General features: G+C 34.4%; 3 protein-coding genes across 5 annotated transcripts in view; 1 reads left to right on the top strand and 2 right to left on the bottom strand.

Moving 5' to 3' along the window:
- Positions 1-17,538, bottom strand: part of LOC131976252 (NACHT, LRR and PYD domains-containing protein 12-like) — a 177,852-nt gene that overhangs the window by 125,756 nt on the left and 34,558 nt on the right. The gene's annotated exons all lie outside the window — the stretch shown is intronic.
- On the bottom strand, positions 481-6,211 carry LOC131976281 (uncharacterized). Its single transcript, XM_059339234.1, has 3 exons — positions 5,722-6,211; positions 1,796-3,500; positions 481-741 (listed from the first exon to the last, which is right to left on the bottom strand). The coding sequence occupies exons 1-2, from the start codon at positions 5,888-5,890 to the stop codon at positions 3,034-3,036; spliced, it is 636 nt and encodes a 211-aa protein (XP_059195217.1). The 5' UTR covers positions 5,891-6,211; the 3' UTR covers positions 481-741; positions 1,796-3,033.
- The window catches only part of LOC131976282 (sorcin-like), a 28,619-nt gene continuing 18,537 nt past the window's right edge, over positions 7,457-17,538 (top strand). The window contains exons 1-5 of one of the 3 annotated variants that reach the window (XM_059339236.1): positions 7,457-7,827; positions 10,958-10,999; positions 11,088-11,157; positions 14,236-14,279; positions 16,167-16,314. In XM_059339236.1, coding sequence (XP_059195219.1) covers positions 7,786-7,827; positions 10,958-10,999; positions 11,088-11,157; positions 14,236-14,279; positions 16,167-16,314 — 346 coding nt within the window. In that variant the 5' untranslated portion in view covers positions 7,457-7,785. The remainder of the gene's footprint in view (positions 7,828-10,957; positions 11,000-11,087; positions 11,158-14,235; positions 14,280-16,166; positions 16,315-17,538) is intronic. The other 2 variants (XM_059339237.1, XM_059339235.1) reach the window with 2 other exon arrangements.

Here is a 17,538-nt window from a genome sequence, read left to right as displayed (position 1 = left end):
CTCTGATTTCCCTCCAAACCACCAGCCAGAACAAAGAGAATGGATGTGAGTAAATCTACAGTTATTTTGTTAGTTCATGATACTTAATTTAGTTTAGAATGATATGGCATGTATTGTTTGAAAGTAATTGTTGTGTTATTTTATAACAGATACCCGAGTTTATTCCTCAGTTTTTGAGTAAATGAAAACCCACTGTGGATGCATTAAGGAAGTGAGTTAACCTAATTTATCATTATCGTTATCATTTGGTTGATATTTTTCAGATAAGTAATATTTTATTTTGTATTTCACTGTATAGAAAAAACCTTCCATCCATCCATCCATCCATCCATGCTGACCAGTGAAACCACTTTGTGTAAATAAATTGTTGGAACGGCCTCTTGGATCCTGTGTTTAAATGTGCACGACCACATCAGGTGAGCCAACATTAACACACCAATCATTCAGGCTTTTTCACACATAAACACATAAAAAGTCAAATTAATCAGTCATTTTTTTATTCTGTTTTCTGTTATAAATCCTTTATATCGCAGTTGACAAAGACTTCAATTAAAAACAAAGATTAACAGCATGTCAGGCACAACGAAAGTGAAATGTATAAAATAAACAAATTTGATAAATATGTGAAATACAGTTGAAACTGGACCAGCTGGAAGTTACTCTGGGGCTCATGTGGGGAACAGCTGAGTTTCCTGCAGCAGCTCAGGGTCCAGCAGATCAGCTGTGTATATGTCCTCTGTTCTGCAGGAGAAAAGACAGGAACACTATGATTGTGTTGCTCTGAACCACACTGCAACTGCCAAAAGTGTAGACCAGGGGTCTCAAACTCGCGGGCCAATTGTGGCCCTCGTGACGATATTTTGTGGCCCCCACCTTGATATGAAAGTTTAATGTGAGTTTTATATGAATGGCACTTTACCGTGTTGTGTGTGGAAGGTCCCTTCAATTACTTTTTTTGGTAATTTTTGTCTTGTTTTGGTAATTTTGTGTCCTTTTTTAAAATAATGTTGTGTCTTTTTTGATAATTCTGTGTCTTTTGGGTCATTCTGTGTCTTTTTTTTTTGGTCATTTTTGTGTCTTTTTAAGTAATATAGTTTTTTTCTGTCATTGTGTGTCTTTTTTGAATAATTTTGTGTCTTTTGGTAATTCCATGAATTTTTTTTTGTCATTTTTGTGTTTTAAAGTAATTTAGTGTTTTTTCAGTCATTTTGTCTTTTTTTTTGTAATCTTGTGTATTTTTTGTAATTTAGTATGTTTTCAGTCATTTTGTGTCTTTTTTTTTTTTGTAATTTTGTGTCTTTTTTGTAATTTTGTGTCTTTTTTAAGTAATTTAGTTTTTTCTGTCATTTTGTGTCTTTTTTGAATAATTTTGTGTCTTTTGGTAATTCCATGAATTTTTTTTTGTCATTTTGTATTTTAAAGTAATTTAGTGTTTTTTCAGTCATTTTGTCTTTTTTTTTTGTAATCTTGTGTATTTTTTGTAATTTAGTGTCTTTTTTAAGTAATTTAGTTTTTTCTGTCATTTTGTGTCTTTTTTGAATAATTTTGTGCCTTTTGGTAATTCCGTGAATTTTTTTGTCTTTGTGTATTTTTTGTAATTTGTTGTTTTTTCAGTCACTCTGTGTCTTTTTTTGTTGTTGTAATTTTGTGTCTTTTTTTGGTCATTTTGTGTCTTTTTTTTTATCCTGCCTCCAGCGGCCCCCAGGTAATTAGAGTTTGAGACCCCTGGTGTAGAGCATGAAAATCATTGCATCAATGGTACAATTGGCATAACTGCCCTAATATCAACACTTACATTACTTCTAGAGTGTCTTCAACAGCGACCTCCTCCACCACCTCCACTCCAACCACCAGGTTCCTCCTCACTGCAGGAAGCAAACACCAGAAGAAAGTTTTCTAAACACAGGTTACAAAGTGTAGTGTTACTGTTGTAATACCAAGGCTGTAGAATAAGAAAATGACAACATTCTGTGCGATTAGAAGACAATTCAAGGAAAGTTCAGGTAAAATCAGGAAAAGGCCCTTCGATAAAAGTATGTTTTAAGAAGAAACTTAAAAGAGATCACTGACTCAGCCGACCTGAGGAAATCAGGTCGGCTGAGTCAGCCAATCAGTGACCATCTAACATAAAGTCAAACCCGTTCCCCGAGTCAAACTCCCAGCAGACAGGAGGACAGAATAAACCAGAACATCCTGCATATCAAACTGCAGCCAGCATCAGGTCAGGGAAAAGGTTAAATATATATACAAATGTCCCTTCGTATCGAGCCAAACACTTAATTATTTATTTTTTATTAAATATTTTGTCCACAGCGGCTCCAGTTTCTGTGATTTCTGTCTTATAACCAGTTATATAACACTGCAGCAGAGCCAGTCAGTCGCTTGTTCTGTCGTGTACGGTATGTTCTAAGAGATGGCTGTTAATTATAAGCATTATAATTATAAAGGCATGTCGGCCTCTGGGTGTTGTCTCGGCACAACAGAGGGAAGAGTCCTTAAAGTATCCTGATGAAGGACAGCCGCCAAACAAAGTGTGACACCAGGAAAAGTATTAAACTCTCTGCAACACAGAGTCACATTTATTGGATTGCACTATAATAATAAAGGCTGACTACATTTAAAACTTTGCCAACATGTGAAACTTCTCATAACCTGAACTTTTAAAGGCTTTAGTGGAGGGGTCTCAAACTCGCGACCCGCGAGCCAATTGTGGCCCTTTTTTTATATGAATGGCACTTTACCGTGTTGTGTGTGGAAGGTCCCTTTGATTACTTTTTTTTTTTAATTTTGTGTCTTTTTTAGTAATTTTGTGTCTTTTTTCAATCATTTTGTGTCTTTTTTAGTAATTTTGTGTCTTTTTAAAATAATTTTGTGACTTTTTTAAAGTGTTTTTTCAGTCATTTTGTGTCTTTTTTAAGTAATTTAGGGTTTTTTTTCTGTTATTTTGTGTCTTTTTTTGGTCATTTTGATAGTGCCTCCAGCGGCCCCCAGGTAATTTGAGTTTGAGACCTCTGCTTTAGTGCATAGGTTTTATTACATTTTTGGCTGTTTTTCACTGTAAGTTGTTGAAACACTATCACTCTTATTTTGCTCCCTTGAAAAGAGATTTTGTAATCTCAATGAGACTGACCTGCTTCCACTGATGGAGCATTTTATTTCTGTTAATTTTTTATCATTTTTGTTACGTTTAGACAGAAGGAAACCTGACTCACCTCCGTAGTAGACGTATGGAGATCCAGGCCAGCAGGGCCCCAAACCTTCTGGTTCCCTCTGCCCATAAACACAAACACATCCCTGGGGGTTCATCCCCGAACCCTCCCAGCACCGACCGCCACCAGCAACCTGCCACACGGCTCCCCCGGCGCCACCCAGCACTGTTTCTGGCTGCTGAGGAGCACCGGGACCTCGTCCAGCCGGGCCGGAGCTGCTGGGGACCCCTGAGTGGAGGGGGGGGTCAGCGGGGGCCCACCGAGGATCCTGGCTGATGATGTCATCACAACCTGCAGATACAGGTGAGGAGTTATAAACTCACTAGAGCAATTAAGTTTTTTCAGTCATTTTGTGTCTTTTTTTTTTTGTCATTTTGTGTCTTTTTGTGTCATTTTGGTGAGCTATAAACTCACTAAAGATACTAATAAAAATTTATAATTATATTTGTACTTCCTCTCAGACTGCTGCATTCATATATTTATTATCATTTTGGTTAATATTGTATATTATAAAAAGGCTTATTGTATGTATTTGGGGACCGATTTGCATTTAATAAGCCCATTTTTTTTTAATTATAGTTTTACTTCTTCTCAGACTGCTGCATTTATATATTTACTAACATTTTGGTTAATATTTTATATTATAAAAAATGGCTATTATATATATTTGGGAACCGATTTGCATTTATTAGGCCCATTTTTTTTATTTATTATAGTTGTACTTCCTCTCAGACTGCTGCATTTATATATTTATTAACATTTTGGTTAATATTTTATATTATAAAAAGGACTATTATATATATTTGGGAACCGATTTGCATTTATTAAGCCCATTTTGTTTAATTTTATAATTCTAAAACATTATCATTACTATAATTATTATTAGTAGTAGAGTGAACTCTCATATGCACTGATTTTCATATGGACTTCATTACTATGCAATATTTCTTCTTTTTTAAATATACTATCACTGGCAATGTGCAATAATTTGTGCAATAATTCATCTTTCAATGTGCAATATATTTATGAACACTGCATAGCATCATATCTGCTTCTGGCAAATTAAATTGGAGACTGTGCACCTCACCTCCCTTTCTGGCCTACGTTTACATTTTATCGTACATATTTTTCTTTACATTTACTTGCCTATGTATGTTTATGTTTATATTATATATTTTTATATTTTATATATATTTTATTTATTGTCGCACTGCTTTTTGGAGTCAGCTGTCAAATCTCATTGTACATGCGTATAGTGACAATAAAGGCATTCTATTCTATTCTATTCTAGTTCAAATTATACAAAACATTTACTTCAAAAATCATTCAATGAATTGTAACTCCACCTCACTTAATTTTTTTTTAATTAAAAATGTAAAAACCTGGATCCACCTGAACCTGCTGTGGATCAAAAAGGGAAAAAAAGCCCAATTTTTCCCATAAAAATGTTTTTATTCCCTCTTTTAAGACCCATCAGACATGCATGGCTGGTTAAAGCACATCACAGCTGATTCATCATGTCTGAACGTCTGTTTCCTGCACACGCTGATGAGACCTGCTGGGTTTGGACCAGGACACACACACACACACATACACACACACACACACACACACACACACACACACACACAAATACACATGCATGCATGCACACACAGCGGGGAGAGTGAGGTTTTTCATGCACAAACAAAAAACATGCACCTAGTGATAAATATAAAGCCAAATTAAATCCAGATTATTTTGATGTAACATAATGAGTTGGGTTGCAGGCTGAACACGACAATAATCTTATCGATAATTTATTTAAAGGTGAAGTCAGCGATTCTGGAAAAAGAGAGTTGCTTGTTTTTTTATCTACCCCTCTTTTTCTTTGCCCCGTGCACAAGCTTTAAGTTATAGTGTTTTGCTTCCTGAGAGTCCACCAGCTTTAAGAAGAGCAGAGGGAACTCTGAATGAAGGAGCGTGTCTGTGACAAGATACAAACATTTCTTTAAACCTCTGAAGTCCAGGAGATTTTGGTTCAAATTTCTGTTCAGCATCTTTCAGTCTGTCCTTACATCACATGCATGGCTCCTTTTTCTCCACACAAACTTGGCTATCAGTCAGATTTTTCATTTTATTTTAATTAACAAAGTATAAAGCTGCCAGGAACCCAAAATACAAACAAAAGACACAGGTGTCTATGGAAATGTACCATTTTTTTTAACCATTTATACACACAAAAACAGCAGAAAAAATAATAAATAATACAACTACAAAACAGTCCATTTGCATATGAATTAAAAATAGTAATAGTTTTCATTGTAGAAAGAAAATTCACATTTTATAAATGGTCTAGAAACATAAATGTCACACTGTGAAAGCTCCTATGATTGAACTTTAACTGGCTTTCTCAGCTTGTCTACATATCATATATATATATAAATAAAGTAAATAAGTAAATAAAAGGTGTATTTTTAATAAATAGATGGACTCCAGAGGGTTAACATATAATAGTTCATGTTAAACCGACCTGTAGTGTAGCAGCAAGCAGCAGGATGCTCTCCTGCCTCCTCTTCCTCCTCTTCCTCTTCCTCCTGGTGGTTCATCTCGGCTGAAGCAAAGCTCCCTGAGTGTGGAGGATGGAGACAAGGAGGAGGTGAGGGCGACCAGAGCCAACAGTCCGGGTTCAGTCTGAACATCTCAGCCTCCACTGTTTGTTTCCTCTCAGCTCTGAGAGCAGAGAGATGGAGCCACAGATGGTTTTCTCTGGACGCAGCAGGAGGAAACTGTAGAGAACAAGCTGATGGGGCAGATTGTCAGCTAGTGATGTAATGCCTCCCGTTAAAGGAGCAGTTCTCAACCTTTTTGAGTTGCAACACCCAATTTAACATGCATGTTGTCTCACTGAACAGAATCTCACAGTTCAGATCATACAAACCCAGTTGATACGACAAATTTCGTACAAATAATGTAGCAGACAACAACTTAAACACCTCTTTGTCTGTGCATTTATATATTTTTTTTATATTTTATGACACAAAATGACAAAAAAAATGACCACAAAAAGACACAAATTGGCCCAAAAAAGGAACAAAATGACCAAAAAATACACAAAATGGCCCAAAAAAGGAACAAAATGACTAAAAAGAGACACAAAATGACTAAAAAAAAGACACAAAACGACCAAAAAAGACACAAAATGACAAAAAGACACTCGTCTGTAAAAAGAAAAGTCAACTTTAATCCATCACAGTGAACATGTTTTTATTTTTGTCAAACTTTGGTTTGTATTTATAGTTTGATGCTTGCAGCTTGATATTTAGTATTTGGAGGGCAGTATTTTGCTGGTTTTATACTGCTAATACAGCTGTAAATATATGGCTTAAACCAAGGTAGAAGGGTTGAAAAAGTGGATTAAATTTCATATATTATATATATATATATATATATTTTCATATATATTTTTCAAACATGTTGAGGTTTGGGCTTTCGGTCAATTTAGAAAAAACGGAGGGTTTAGGTTTTGATCGTGCACATGCCTGATCAGTTGTTACCAGGCCTGCATAATTGTTTTAAGTTGTATTGTCATAAAAAAAAAAGCTATTTTGTAAGTGTACATGTCTGATCAGTTATTGGGCCTGCATTATTTATTTTTTGTTGTCGTAATGAAATAATTATATATATCAAAGCTTTTTTGTTTGCATGCTTGTTGGATCAGTTGCTATTAGGCTTACATATATATATATATATATATATTATGGCATGCCGTGCAGGAAATTATTGTGTGTGTGTGTGTGTGTGTGTGTGTGTATGTGTATGTGTGAATGTATATATATATATATATATATATATATATATATATATATATATAGGTATGTGTATGTATATATATATATATATATATATATATATATATATATATACCTATATATATACATATATATATATATATATATATATATATATATATACACACACATATATATACATATATATATATATATATAGGTATGTGTATGTCTATATATATATATATATATATATATGTATGTGTATGTCTATATATATATATATATATATATATATATATATATATATATATACATATAATTTCCTGAACGGCATGACATAATACATAATTGTTGTAAAATGCTATCAGGCCTCCATTGATTGTTTTTATTGTTTTTATTATTTTATTGTTGTTGTAAAATTCCTCTGTCGCAAGTGCTTTGATGTGATTGGCCGATGTGGAGTCACGTGGCCGCTGTCTGCCAATCAGAACGCAGCGGGGAGGAAACAGGACATTTAACAACCTTCCTGCAGGTTTTATTTTATCTCTGCCTCTTTTTTTTCCTCCTCCCGGACTCTGGTTCTCTCCGTCCCGGGAAATATTCACTCACAGACCCGCTCCGGTGTCTTTGGGAACATTTGTAACACTTTATAAGCTCATCTTTCTTTCCTCTGCGTGTGTTTGTGTGTGTTTACATCTGCGGGCACACCCTCTTCAGTCCTTACGCTGTTTCTGGACCTTTCCACTTCTCGCTCTTTTTGTCGCTTTTTATCCTTTTATCTCATTATAATAATAATATTAATAATGGCTTATCCAGGATACGGTGCTGGCCCCGGCGGAGTCGCGGTAAGAAAGCGTTAAAGTGTGGTTAAATATGGGCTCTGCCCGTCCCGGGACAGCCGCCATCCGGTCCGGACAGTGCGGAAGTTGACTGGAAATGTGTGTTTTAGCTGCAAAAAATGTAAAATATGGAGGATTTTCATCCGTCTAAAGGTTTCTAAATGATCTCAATCAGTCAAATGTGATACTAATGAAGCTAACAGGTTAGTTAAAAATAATTTTGTGTCTTTTTTTAGTAATTTTGTGTATTTTTTTGGTCATTTTGTGTCTTTTTTTTGTAATTTTGTGTCTTTTTTTGTAATTTTGTGTCTTTTTTTGGTAATTTTGTGTCTTTTTAAAAAATGATGTGTCTTTTTTTGTAATTTTGTGTCTTTTTTTGTAATTTTGTGTCTGTTTAGAAATTTTGTGTCTTGTTTTGGTCATTTTGTGTCTTTTTTAGTAATTTTGTGTCTTTTTTGGTAATTCTGTTTCTTTTTTAAGTAATTTAGTATTTTTCTGTCATTTTTTTTTTTCGCCTTTTAAGGCAACTCAAGACCAAAACACTGATGTAGTCAAATATACAAAATTAGACCTAATTTCAAAAACTAATTTCATAAAACCTGAATATTTGTTTCAATAGTTATAGTGAAATAATAATTTGTTGACGGGAATGCACAGAGTAGGTTATGTCAACTTTTAGTGAAACTTATGTTTTGAAAACATTGTTAATTTTTGGATGTCAGCAAAAATAAAAATGATATATATATATATATATATATATATATATATATATATAACATACATACATTGATATATCATTTTCATTGTTATTGGTCAATTTAAACAGGTTTTATTACTTTTTTTCTCTTGAAATGAGGCCTAATTTTGTATATTTGACTAAAAATGACCAATAATAATGAAAAAAATATGAGAATTATACATCAATGTGTTGCTCATGAGTTGCCTTAAAAGGTGGGAAAAAAAGTTGGCAATAATGTCATGGGGTCCTTTTTGACCCCTGAGGAGCATGGGTGCTATAAAAAAATTATAAAACACGTAAAAATGTTCAAGCAATTCTATGAAAGTTAACCTATATTAGTCGTATGTTGAAAATGATTTGGGGTCAAAAAGGAGCCCACATGGATGCAGGATGCAGTAGTGTAGTGGAGTCATTTAACAGTGTGATGTTAGTACTTTTACTGCAGTAAAGGATCTGAAAAGTTTAAATACTGCCTTTTTAGCGCTTTTACTGAACATCTTGAAACATTAAAATGTGTCTGGGGGAAATTAAAAACAGCAAGTTATGACTTGTGCTAACCTGTTAGCTTCATTAGTATCACAATATATAAAACAATCTGAGTGGGTCCATTCTGCATAACGAGTACCATATGTTTGATACTTTAAGTACATTTTGATGCTGAAACGTTTGTACTTTTACTTCAGTAAGTTTTGAATGCAGGACTTTTACTTGCAGTGGAGTAATTCCACAGTGTGGTATTAGTACTTTTACTTCTGAAAGTAAAGTAAAAGAACTTCTAAAAGATCTGAAAACATTTTTTCCACCACTGAAAGTAGCTTATAAGTACAAATGCGTAAAAAATGTGTAGATGTTGGTTTCCTCCTGGAAGTTTTCTAGCTTCCTTTTGTCTAATTTGTTGACCTAAACCTCTTTGTTTGTTCTGAGGAATCCTTTGTAAACTTGTGGCTCTTATGAGCAGATTATTTTACATTGAAGTAATCAACACGGGGTGTGTTTTATTATCTAGAGTAACCAGATCAGTCTTTATAAGTATAAGGGTCATTCAATGTGAACAAACTCTCTCTGAGTCAGAGCTGGTGCAGGCAGGCAGCTGCTATTGATTATGAATGAGTAAAGAGGAATTCTGTGCTGCAAAAAAAGACATTCATGAGGTTTATTTTAACTCAAATGCTGCACAAACTACAGACTCACAACCTGCTCAGGCTCTCAGTTAACAGGAAAGACTCAACTCTATGGAGTCTGGGGCTATTTTGTTGTTTTTTGATAATCTTTTTCATTCTGCCTGTTTATATCACATGAAAAATGTTTACCATTCCATGTTGGTATCATTTTTTTTCAGCACAACCTCGCCTATATATGACCTGATCATTATTTTTTTCATTTTGACTTACTGGATCAACATTTTGAACACAAAACAAACACACAAAAATCACTTTTGAAATAATTTTTTTTTTTTACAAATCTTACAAAAAAAACACATAAAACACATAAAACAAAACCACACAAAAACATTCATAAAAAAACACAAAAACCCCACAAAAACACATTTAGAAAAGACACAAAAGCACACAAAAAACAAATTTTTTTAAACAAAAAATCACAAAAAACATTAAACACAAAATATTGCATTAAAAATGCTGAATGCACACTGCAAAATTTGAAAAAACCTCGGCAAAAACTTCAGTAAAATCATGTTACACTTGGTCATGGTGGTTTTCATTTTTGCTGAAAAAGAGTTGACGCGCTAAATGGGACGTGGAAACTTGTAGAAAAGCCAGAACTTTAGAGGGAAGCTTTCGTGGGCTCCAGAGGGTTAAAAACAGGATTTCAGACGGGAAACAGCTTTCTTAACGTTGTTTCATCCCATAAATCTGCTTTATTTAACACGTTCAGTCATTATAAGTTCATGAGGCCGTGTGCAGGAGATTTGCTGCTTCTGTCTCTTTCCTGAAACTAAGCCAAAGATCAAAAGTTAATACATGATCTTACACTCATGTTGCATCATTTAAATTCTGAACTCTGCACCGAGCCTGAAATCGTGATGGATTTATTGTCCTGTAATATATATTTTTGATAAATAATTAACAGTAGACAATCAGTTTTTATAGAGAAGATTTCCTTGTTTCCCTGACAAAAAATACAGAATAAATAACTAAATAAAACACCAAATTTGGCATCTGCTATCAGCCAAATTATTATTTTAAACATTGGTTTCAGATGACAATTTTGCAAACTAATAATACATTTGTATATTAATAATGATGTTGGTTCTTATTTAGGTCATTGCAGGATTTTATTCCACATTTCTTTTGTTATTTTTAGCAGAATCTAAACTGCAACTAATGACTTTTTAACTTTATTCTCAGCTGTCGTTCTTATTTCTGTCTCTGTCTGCAGCAGGATCCTCTCTACGGATATTTCTCAGCCGTAGCTGGACAGGTAACATCATAAAGACATCTAGTATTAATGCTTGCTGATTAAAAAAAAAAAACATCTAACTTTCTGTTTTTTCTTTAAACTGTGACAGGATGGACAGATCTCAGCAGACGAGCTGCAGCGCTGCCTCACACAGTCGGGCTTCTCTGGATCCTACAAACGTAAGAACACAAACACACACAAAACAATTAAAAAATTTTTTTTTTTTTTTACAAATTTTACAAAAAAATCCCACATAAAACCCACACAAGCCACAAAAGAAACACACCAAAACGTGCATAAAAAACACAAAACCCCCACTAAAAATACAAAAACACATAAAAAAAACACAAAAGCACACCAAAACACACTTTTTTTTTTTTTACAAAAATCACAAAAAAATACACAAAAATCACAAAGAACGTTAAACACAAAATAATGTGTTAAAAATGCCGAATTTTGCAACATTTTGAACACAAAAAACACACACATTTTTTAAAAACAAAAAACACACACAAAACAAACACAAAAAAACATTTTTTTAAACCAAAAACACACAAAAAACTACTTTTGATTTTTTCTTTTACAAATTTTACAAAAAAATCCCACATAAAACCCACACAAAACCACAAAAAACACACAAACATGCATAAAAAACACAAAAACCCCACAAAAAATACAAAAACACATTAAAAAAACACAAAAGCACACCAAAACATTTTTTTTTTTACAAAAAATACACAAAAATCACAAGAAACATTAAACACAAAATAATGCGTTGAAAATGCCGAATTTTGCAACATTTTGAACACAAAAACACACACATTTTTTAAAAACAAAAATCACACACAAAACAAACACACACAAAAAAATGAGAATTTTTTTTTACAAATTAAAAAAAAAAAATCCCACATAAAACCCACACAAACCCTCAAAAGAAACACACAAAAACCTGCATAAAAAACACTAAAACCCTACAAAATAAAATACAAAAACACATTTAAAAAAACCCACAAAACAACACAAAAAGCACACAAAATATTGCATTAAAAATGCAGAATTTTGCAACATTTTAAACACAAAAAAAAACACATTAAAAAGACATCCAGGTTGGTGGTGTAAAGAATAATCCTAATTATTAGAATAAATTAAGTAATATTGCCATTAAGAAAGCATTTGAAGGGTCGTTCTCTGCAGAAAAAACTTAAAATATTTAGGATGTGTACAATAACAGATTCTCTTTCTTCTTGTTAAATTAAATCGTTCTGTTACTTTAGTTTAAAGGTGTAAAGGTGGTTCATGAAATAAAGTTTGGGTCGCCTTTGTAGCATCATTTTTCAATTAATTTAAGCATCTTAAAAGTGACTAAATTGTTTCATATTTAAGGTGTGCAATAGGAGTTAAGACATTTACATTTATTTACAATATCATGTTCTTCAAACTTATGTAAAAGGTAAATAAAATAAATGAAATGAACATTTTTAAGGTAAAACAAATGATTCTGCAAAGGCTCCTCTATCTGCTCTTAGTTTTATTTTCTTCTTAAATTTAAATTAATCATTGAGGGTTATTAAACACCTGACACCTCATCTTTTAAAAAAAAAAAAAAAAAAGGGACACACACAAAATGTCACTTTGATTGGTTGTGTTTCTTCTCATGACATTATCGCCACATTTTATGCACTTTTCCTTTTTTTTTTCCTAATGCATGTTGCAAAAAATGTTATTCAAGACCTTATGGATCAGAACATTGCACCAATAATTAAATGATTAGAAAACTTGTATCCAAATATCGATGTACAGAACAGCTATCCTTTCCCCCGATTTATTTCATGCTGCTTTAAAATACTTAATTCCTTCCTGCTGCAAGTTAAAATGTGAAATAATCTCTAATCTGTTACTGCCTCCATTGAGTTCAGACTCGTTCTGCCTCTTAGCTAGGGTTAGTTTAAATTGTGTAAATTAATACACAGTACTTCTGCTAAGGGACAAAAGTTTTTTTTTACTTTTAGCTGACAGTTGAGATTGAGAGGAAATATATGAAAGAGGAAGTGACATGAAACAAAAAGCTCTGGGTTGAATAAAACAGAAGATGATGTGGTGAGCCAACTTTCTCAGTTTGACCTTTTTTTGTTTTTTTTGCTGAAGTTCCCAAATGTTTCTGTTATCAGTCTACTGCAGGGTCTCAAACTCGCAGTAGCCAATTGTGGCCCTCGTGATGATATTTTGTGGCCCCCACCTTGATATGAAAGTTTAATGTGAGTTTTATATGAATGTCTCTTTACTGTGTTGTGTGTTGAAGGTCCCTTTATTGCTCCAGCTGGAGGTTTGTTTCACTTGTTTCTATGACGACGTTAACAAAAAGAAAGGCAGCTGCTACCGGAGCGTTTATTATCTGATGTGTTGTTGTTACCGCAAGAAGTGGAAATGTTATGGAATGTCATTTTGTGTCTTTTTTTTAGTAATTTTGTGTCTTTTTTGGTAATTTTGTGTCTTTTTTTTAGTAATTGTGTGTCTTTTTTGGTCATTTTCTGTCTTTTTCTAATAATTTTGTCTTTTTTTTAGTAATTTTGTGTATTTTTTGCTTCATTTTCTGTCTTTTTTTGGTAATTTTGTGTCCTTTTTTTAATTTTGTGTCTTTTTTGATAATTTTGTCTTTTTTAGAAATTTACCAAAATAAGACACAAAACTATTTAAAAAAGACACAAAATTATTAAGAAAGACACAAAATAACCAAAAAAAGTAATTAAAGGGACCTTCCACACACAACACGGTAAAGTGCCATTAGTGCCATAAAACTCACATTAAACTTTCATATCAAGGTGGGGGCCACAAAATATCGTCACGAGGGCCACAATTGGCCCGCGGGCCGCGAGTTTGAGACCCCTGGTTAAGGTCAAAGAAAGGATAATTTTAACTATTTAATAAACTGCAATGTTGTCTTTTTTTTAATTTATCATGTTTTTACATTAAATCGCCACCTGAAAAGTAACTAAGCTGTCAGCTAAATGTAGTCGAGAAAAAAAACTACAATATTTGCCTCAAAATGTAGTGAAGAAGTATAAAAGTTACATAAAATGGGAACAGCTCAAAATTGTTCTTAAGTACAGTACATTTTAAAGTTACACTCACACACCACTGCTTCTGATTTTACCTTTAATAATTCAACATTTTCCCACAAAATCTTCATCATGTGAATGTTTTTTAAAGTATTCCAGTGGACTTGGTCTGTTTGCTCACAGTCTGTTTTCTTTTCTCAGCTTTCTGCCTGGAGACGTGCCGACTGATGATCGGCATGCTGGACGTATCCTTTTCCATTGGTGACACACTATTTAGATTAAAAATGTCATAGATACCAAAACACTTATATTGTGTTGGGATAATATTGCATTGTGGTGCCCGGGGTGAACATTCACATTATTTGGCATGCTGGAGGTCTGTGCTCTAAGGCAGGGGTTTCCAAAGTGTGGTGCGTGGACCCCCGGGGGGTGCGTGAGCTGCTGCTAGGGGGTCCGCGAGATAAAAAATGTAATGGCGGCCTGATAATTACACAATTAAATTTTTTTCCCGCACATAATAAAGACGTGTAAATAAACATTTCCTTTGTAAAATGTAAAATCAAAAACTGTAATATTAATTAAATAATTAATTAATTATAATAATTATTAATTTTTGTACAACGTGGCTCAAAATATTATAACATTTTCCCAACTTATGTGCTTTCTGCCTCTGATCCTGAGCCTTCATCATCCTCTTTGCTCTTAAAAGTGGAAGCATAACTTTATTGTATTATATTGAAACTGTGTTTCAGATTAATTCAGATGCGAGAGCTCATTGTTGTCATGGTGATTATTTTATTATATGTGTGTTCTGGTCATTTGAGCATGATTAAACATGCCGCCTTTAATATGGAGATAAAAAAGCTTGTTGCATTTTGTTTTTTTTGAAGGTGTGGGTGAAGGATTGAGGGTTGCATAAACGTGGTTGGGACAAAAACTTTGGGAACCGTTGCTCTAAGTGATCTTCTAGTTTTACTTCAGATTTGGAGCTTTGATGTGGGTCTAAAATGTTTAATTATTGAGCTGTTTAGACAGTTTAAGAGTTGACCAGGAGGTCTCCAGACGTGGACCTGGCTTTGGGGTAAATGGTAAATGTTACATGATGTTGCGTGAAGTTGCGTGAAGTTGCGTGAAGTTGCGTGATGTTGCGTGATGTTGCGTGAAGTTGCGTGATGTTGCGTGATGTTGCGTGATGTTGCGTGAAGTTGCGTGAAGTTGCGTGATGTTGCGTGATGTTGCGTGAAGTTGCGTGAAGTTGCGTGAAGTTGCGTGATGTTGCGTGATGTTGCGTGATGTTGCGTGGAGTTGCGTGGAGTTGCGTGATGTTGCGTGATGTTGCGTGACGTTGCGTGACGTTGCGTGAAGTTGCGTGATGTTGCGTGATGTTGCGTGAAGTTGCGTGATGTTGCGTGATGTTGCGTGATGTTGCGTGAAGTTGCGTGAAGTTGCGTGATGTTGCGTGAAGTTGCGTGAAGTTGCGTGAAGTTGCGTGATGTTGCGTGATGTTGCGTGACGTTGCGTGGAGTTGCGTGATGTTGCGTGACGTTGCGTGACGTTGCGTGACGTTGCGTGACGTTGCGTGAAGTTGCGTGAAGTTGCGTGAAGTTGCGTGATGTTGCGTGATGTTGCGTGAAGTTGCGTGATGTTGCGTGACGTTGCGTGAAGTTGCGTGAAGTTGCGTGAAGTTGCGTGAGGTTGCGTGAGGTTGCGTGATGTTGCGTGAAGTTGCGTGATGTTGCGTGAAGTTGCGTGATGTTGCGTGATGTTGCGTGATGTTGCGTGATGTTGCGTGAAGTTGCGTGAAGTTGCGTGATGTTGCGTGAAGTTGCGTGATGTTGCGTGATGTTGCGTGACGTTGCGTGACGTTGCGTGAAGTTGCGTGAAGTTGCGTGATGTTGCGTGGTGTTGCGTGATGTTGCGTGGTGTTGCGTGAAGTTGCGTGAAGTTGCGTGAAGTTGCGTGAAGTTGCGTGAAGTTGCGTGGTGTTGCGTGGTGTTGCGTGGTGTTGCGTGATGTTGCGTGATGTTGCGTGATGTTGCGTGAAGTTGCGTGATGTTGCGTGATGTTGCGTGAAGTTGCGTGATGTTGCGTGATGTTGCGTGATGTTGTGAGTCCTTGACTGTGTGTCTCAGAGGGACATGTCCAACAGCATGGGCTTCGCTGAGTTCAAGGAGCTGTCTCAGGCTCTGGGCGGCTGGAAGACGACCTTCATGTCGTACGACAGGGACCGCAGCGGGACGGTGGAGGGCCCCGAGCTGCAGCTGGCCCTCACCACCATGGGTAACAGCTACATGATGCTCTTTATAGGCTCCTAAATCACTCAGATCTAATGAAACGGCTTCGTTTTGTGTTATACGTACAGAGCTCAACACATTTATTAGACCACCGGTCATGACAATATTTTAGAAATCTTTCTAAAGCTTGTTTAAAACTAAAAATGTTATTATTTATTTGGGAGATAACAAACTGAATTCACCTTTTTAATAGCCAGATTGAATTAATCAAGCAGAACATTCAATATACACAAAAATACTAAGACACAAAATTACCCCAAAAAAAACGAAATTACTTAAAAAAGACACAAAATGACCAAAAAGACACAAAATGACCAAAAAAATATTTATTTATTTGACAACTAAGAAACTGAATTCACCTTCTTATAGCCAGATGTAATTAATCAAGCAGAACATTCAACCATTAAAACTAATTTTTCTGTTCAGGAATGCAAGTAAATAACTATAACTTGACTCTTAATCCACAAAAAACAGACTCTTTTTAAAAAGGCCTTTTATTAAATGTATCATTGTGCTTTGGCTTTTTAACCTGTTTTTAATCTTGTTGTACTCTGTAGCACCTTGGCAGTGCTTTTAACAATGAAAAATGAAAAATGCTTTACAAATAAAATGTATTATTATTATTATTAATAATAATAATAGTCAAGAAAAAATAATGTTCTTTACCATTTTTACAGGGTTTTTTTTTTTTGCAAAACAGTCAATTTGAAGATTCATGGATAACAATAATAATAATTATATTTTAGCATCAAAAATATATTTAGGGTTTCTACATTCTGCTGAATTAACAGTTACAGAAACATAAAAAATGATTTTGGTAATTACTAATGTTTTTTATTTTGGACAGCTTTGGCACAAACTGGTGGTCTAATAAATGTGTTAAGCTCTGTATATACAGTCATGGAAAAAATGATTAGACCTCCTTGTTTTCTTCAGTTTCTTCTTCATTTTAATACCTGGTACAACTAAAGGTACATTTGTTTGGACAAATATAATGATAACAACAGAGTTTAATTTAAGAGCTGATATCTAGACATTTTCCATAATTTTCTTGTTAATTATTCTGGTTATTATCAATAAAACCATGTTAAAAGTCTAGATATCAGCTCTGAAATTAAACTCTTATAAACTATTATTGTTGTTGTCATTATATTTGTCCAAACAAATGTACCTTTAGTTGTACCAGGCATTAAAATGAACAAGAAACTGA

This window comes from Centropristis striata, chromosome 8 (assembly GCF_030273125.1).
Source record: "Centropristis striata isolate RG_2023a ecotype Rhode Island chromosome 8, C.striata_1.0, whole genome shotgun sequence".
Lineage (NCBI taxonomy): Eukaryota > Metazoa > Chordata > Actinopteri > Perciformes > Serranidae > Centropristis > Centropristis striata.
Note: the sequence above shows the minus strand (reverse complement) of the source record. Positions and strands in the feature narration are given on the sequence as shown.

Coding starts and splice junctions, on each gene's coding strand:
- LOC131976281 (XM_059339234.1), bottom strand. CDS start 5,890: ATGTTCAGACTGAACCCGGACTGTTGGCTCTGGTCGCCCTCACCTCCT. Junction 3,501..5,721: donor TGCTTGCTGCTACACTACAG/GTCGGTTTAACA, acceptor CTGTATCTGCAG/GTTGTGATGACATCATCAGC.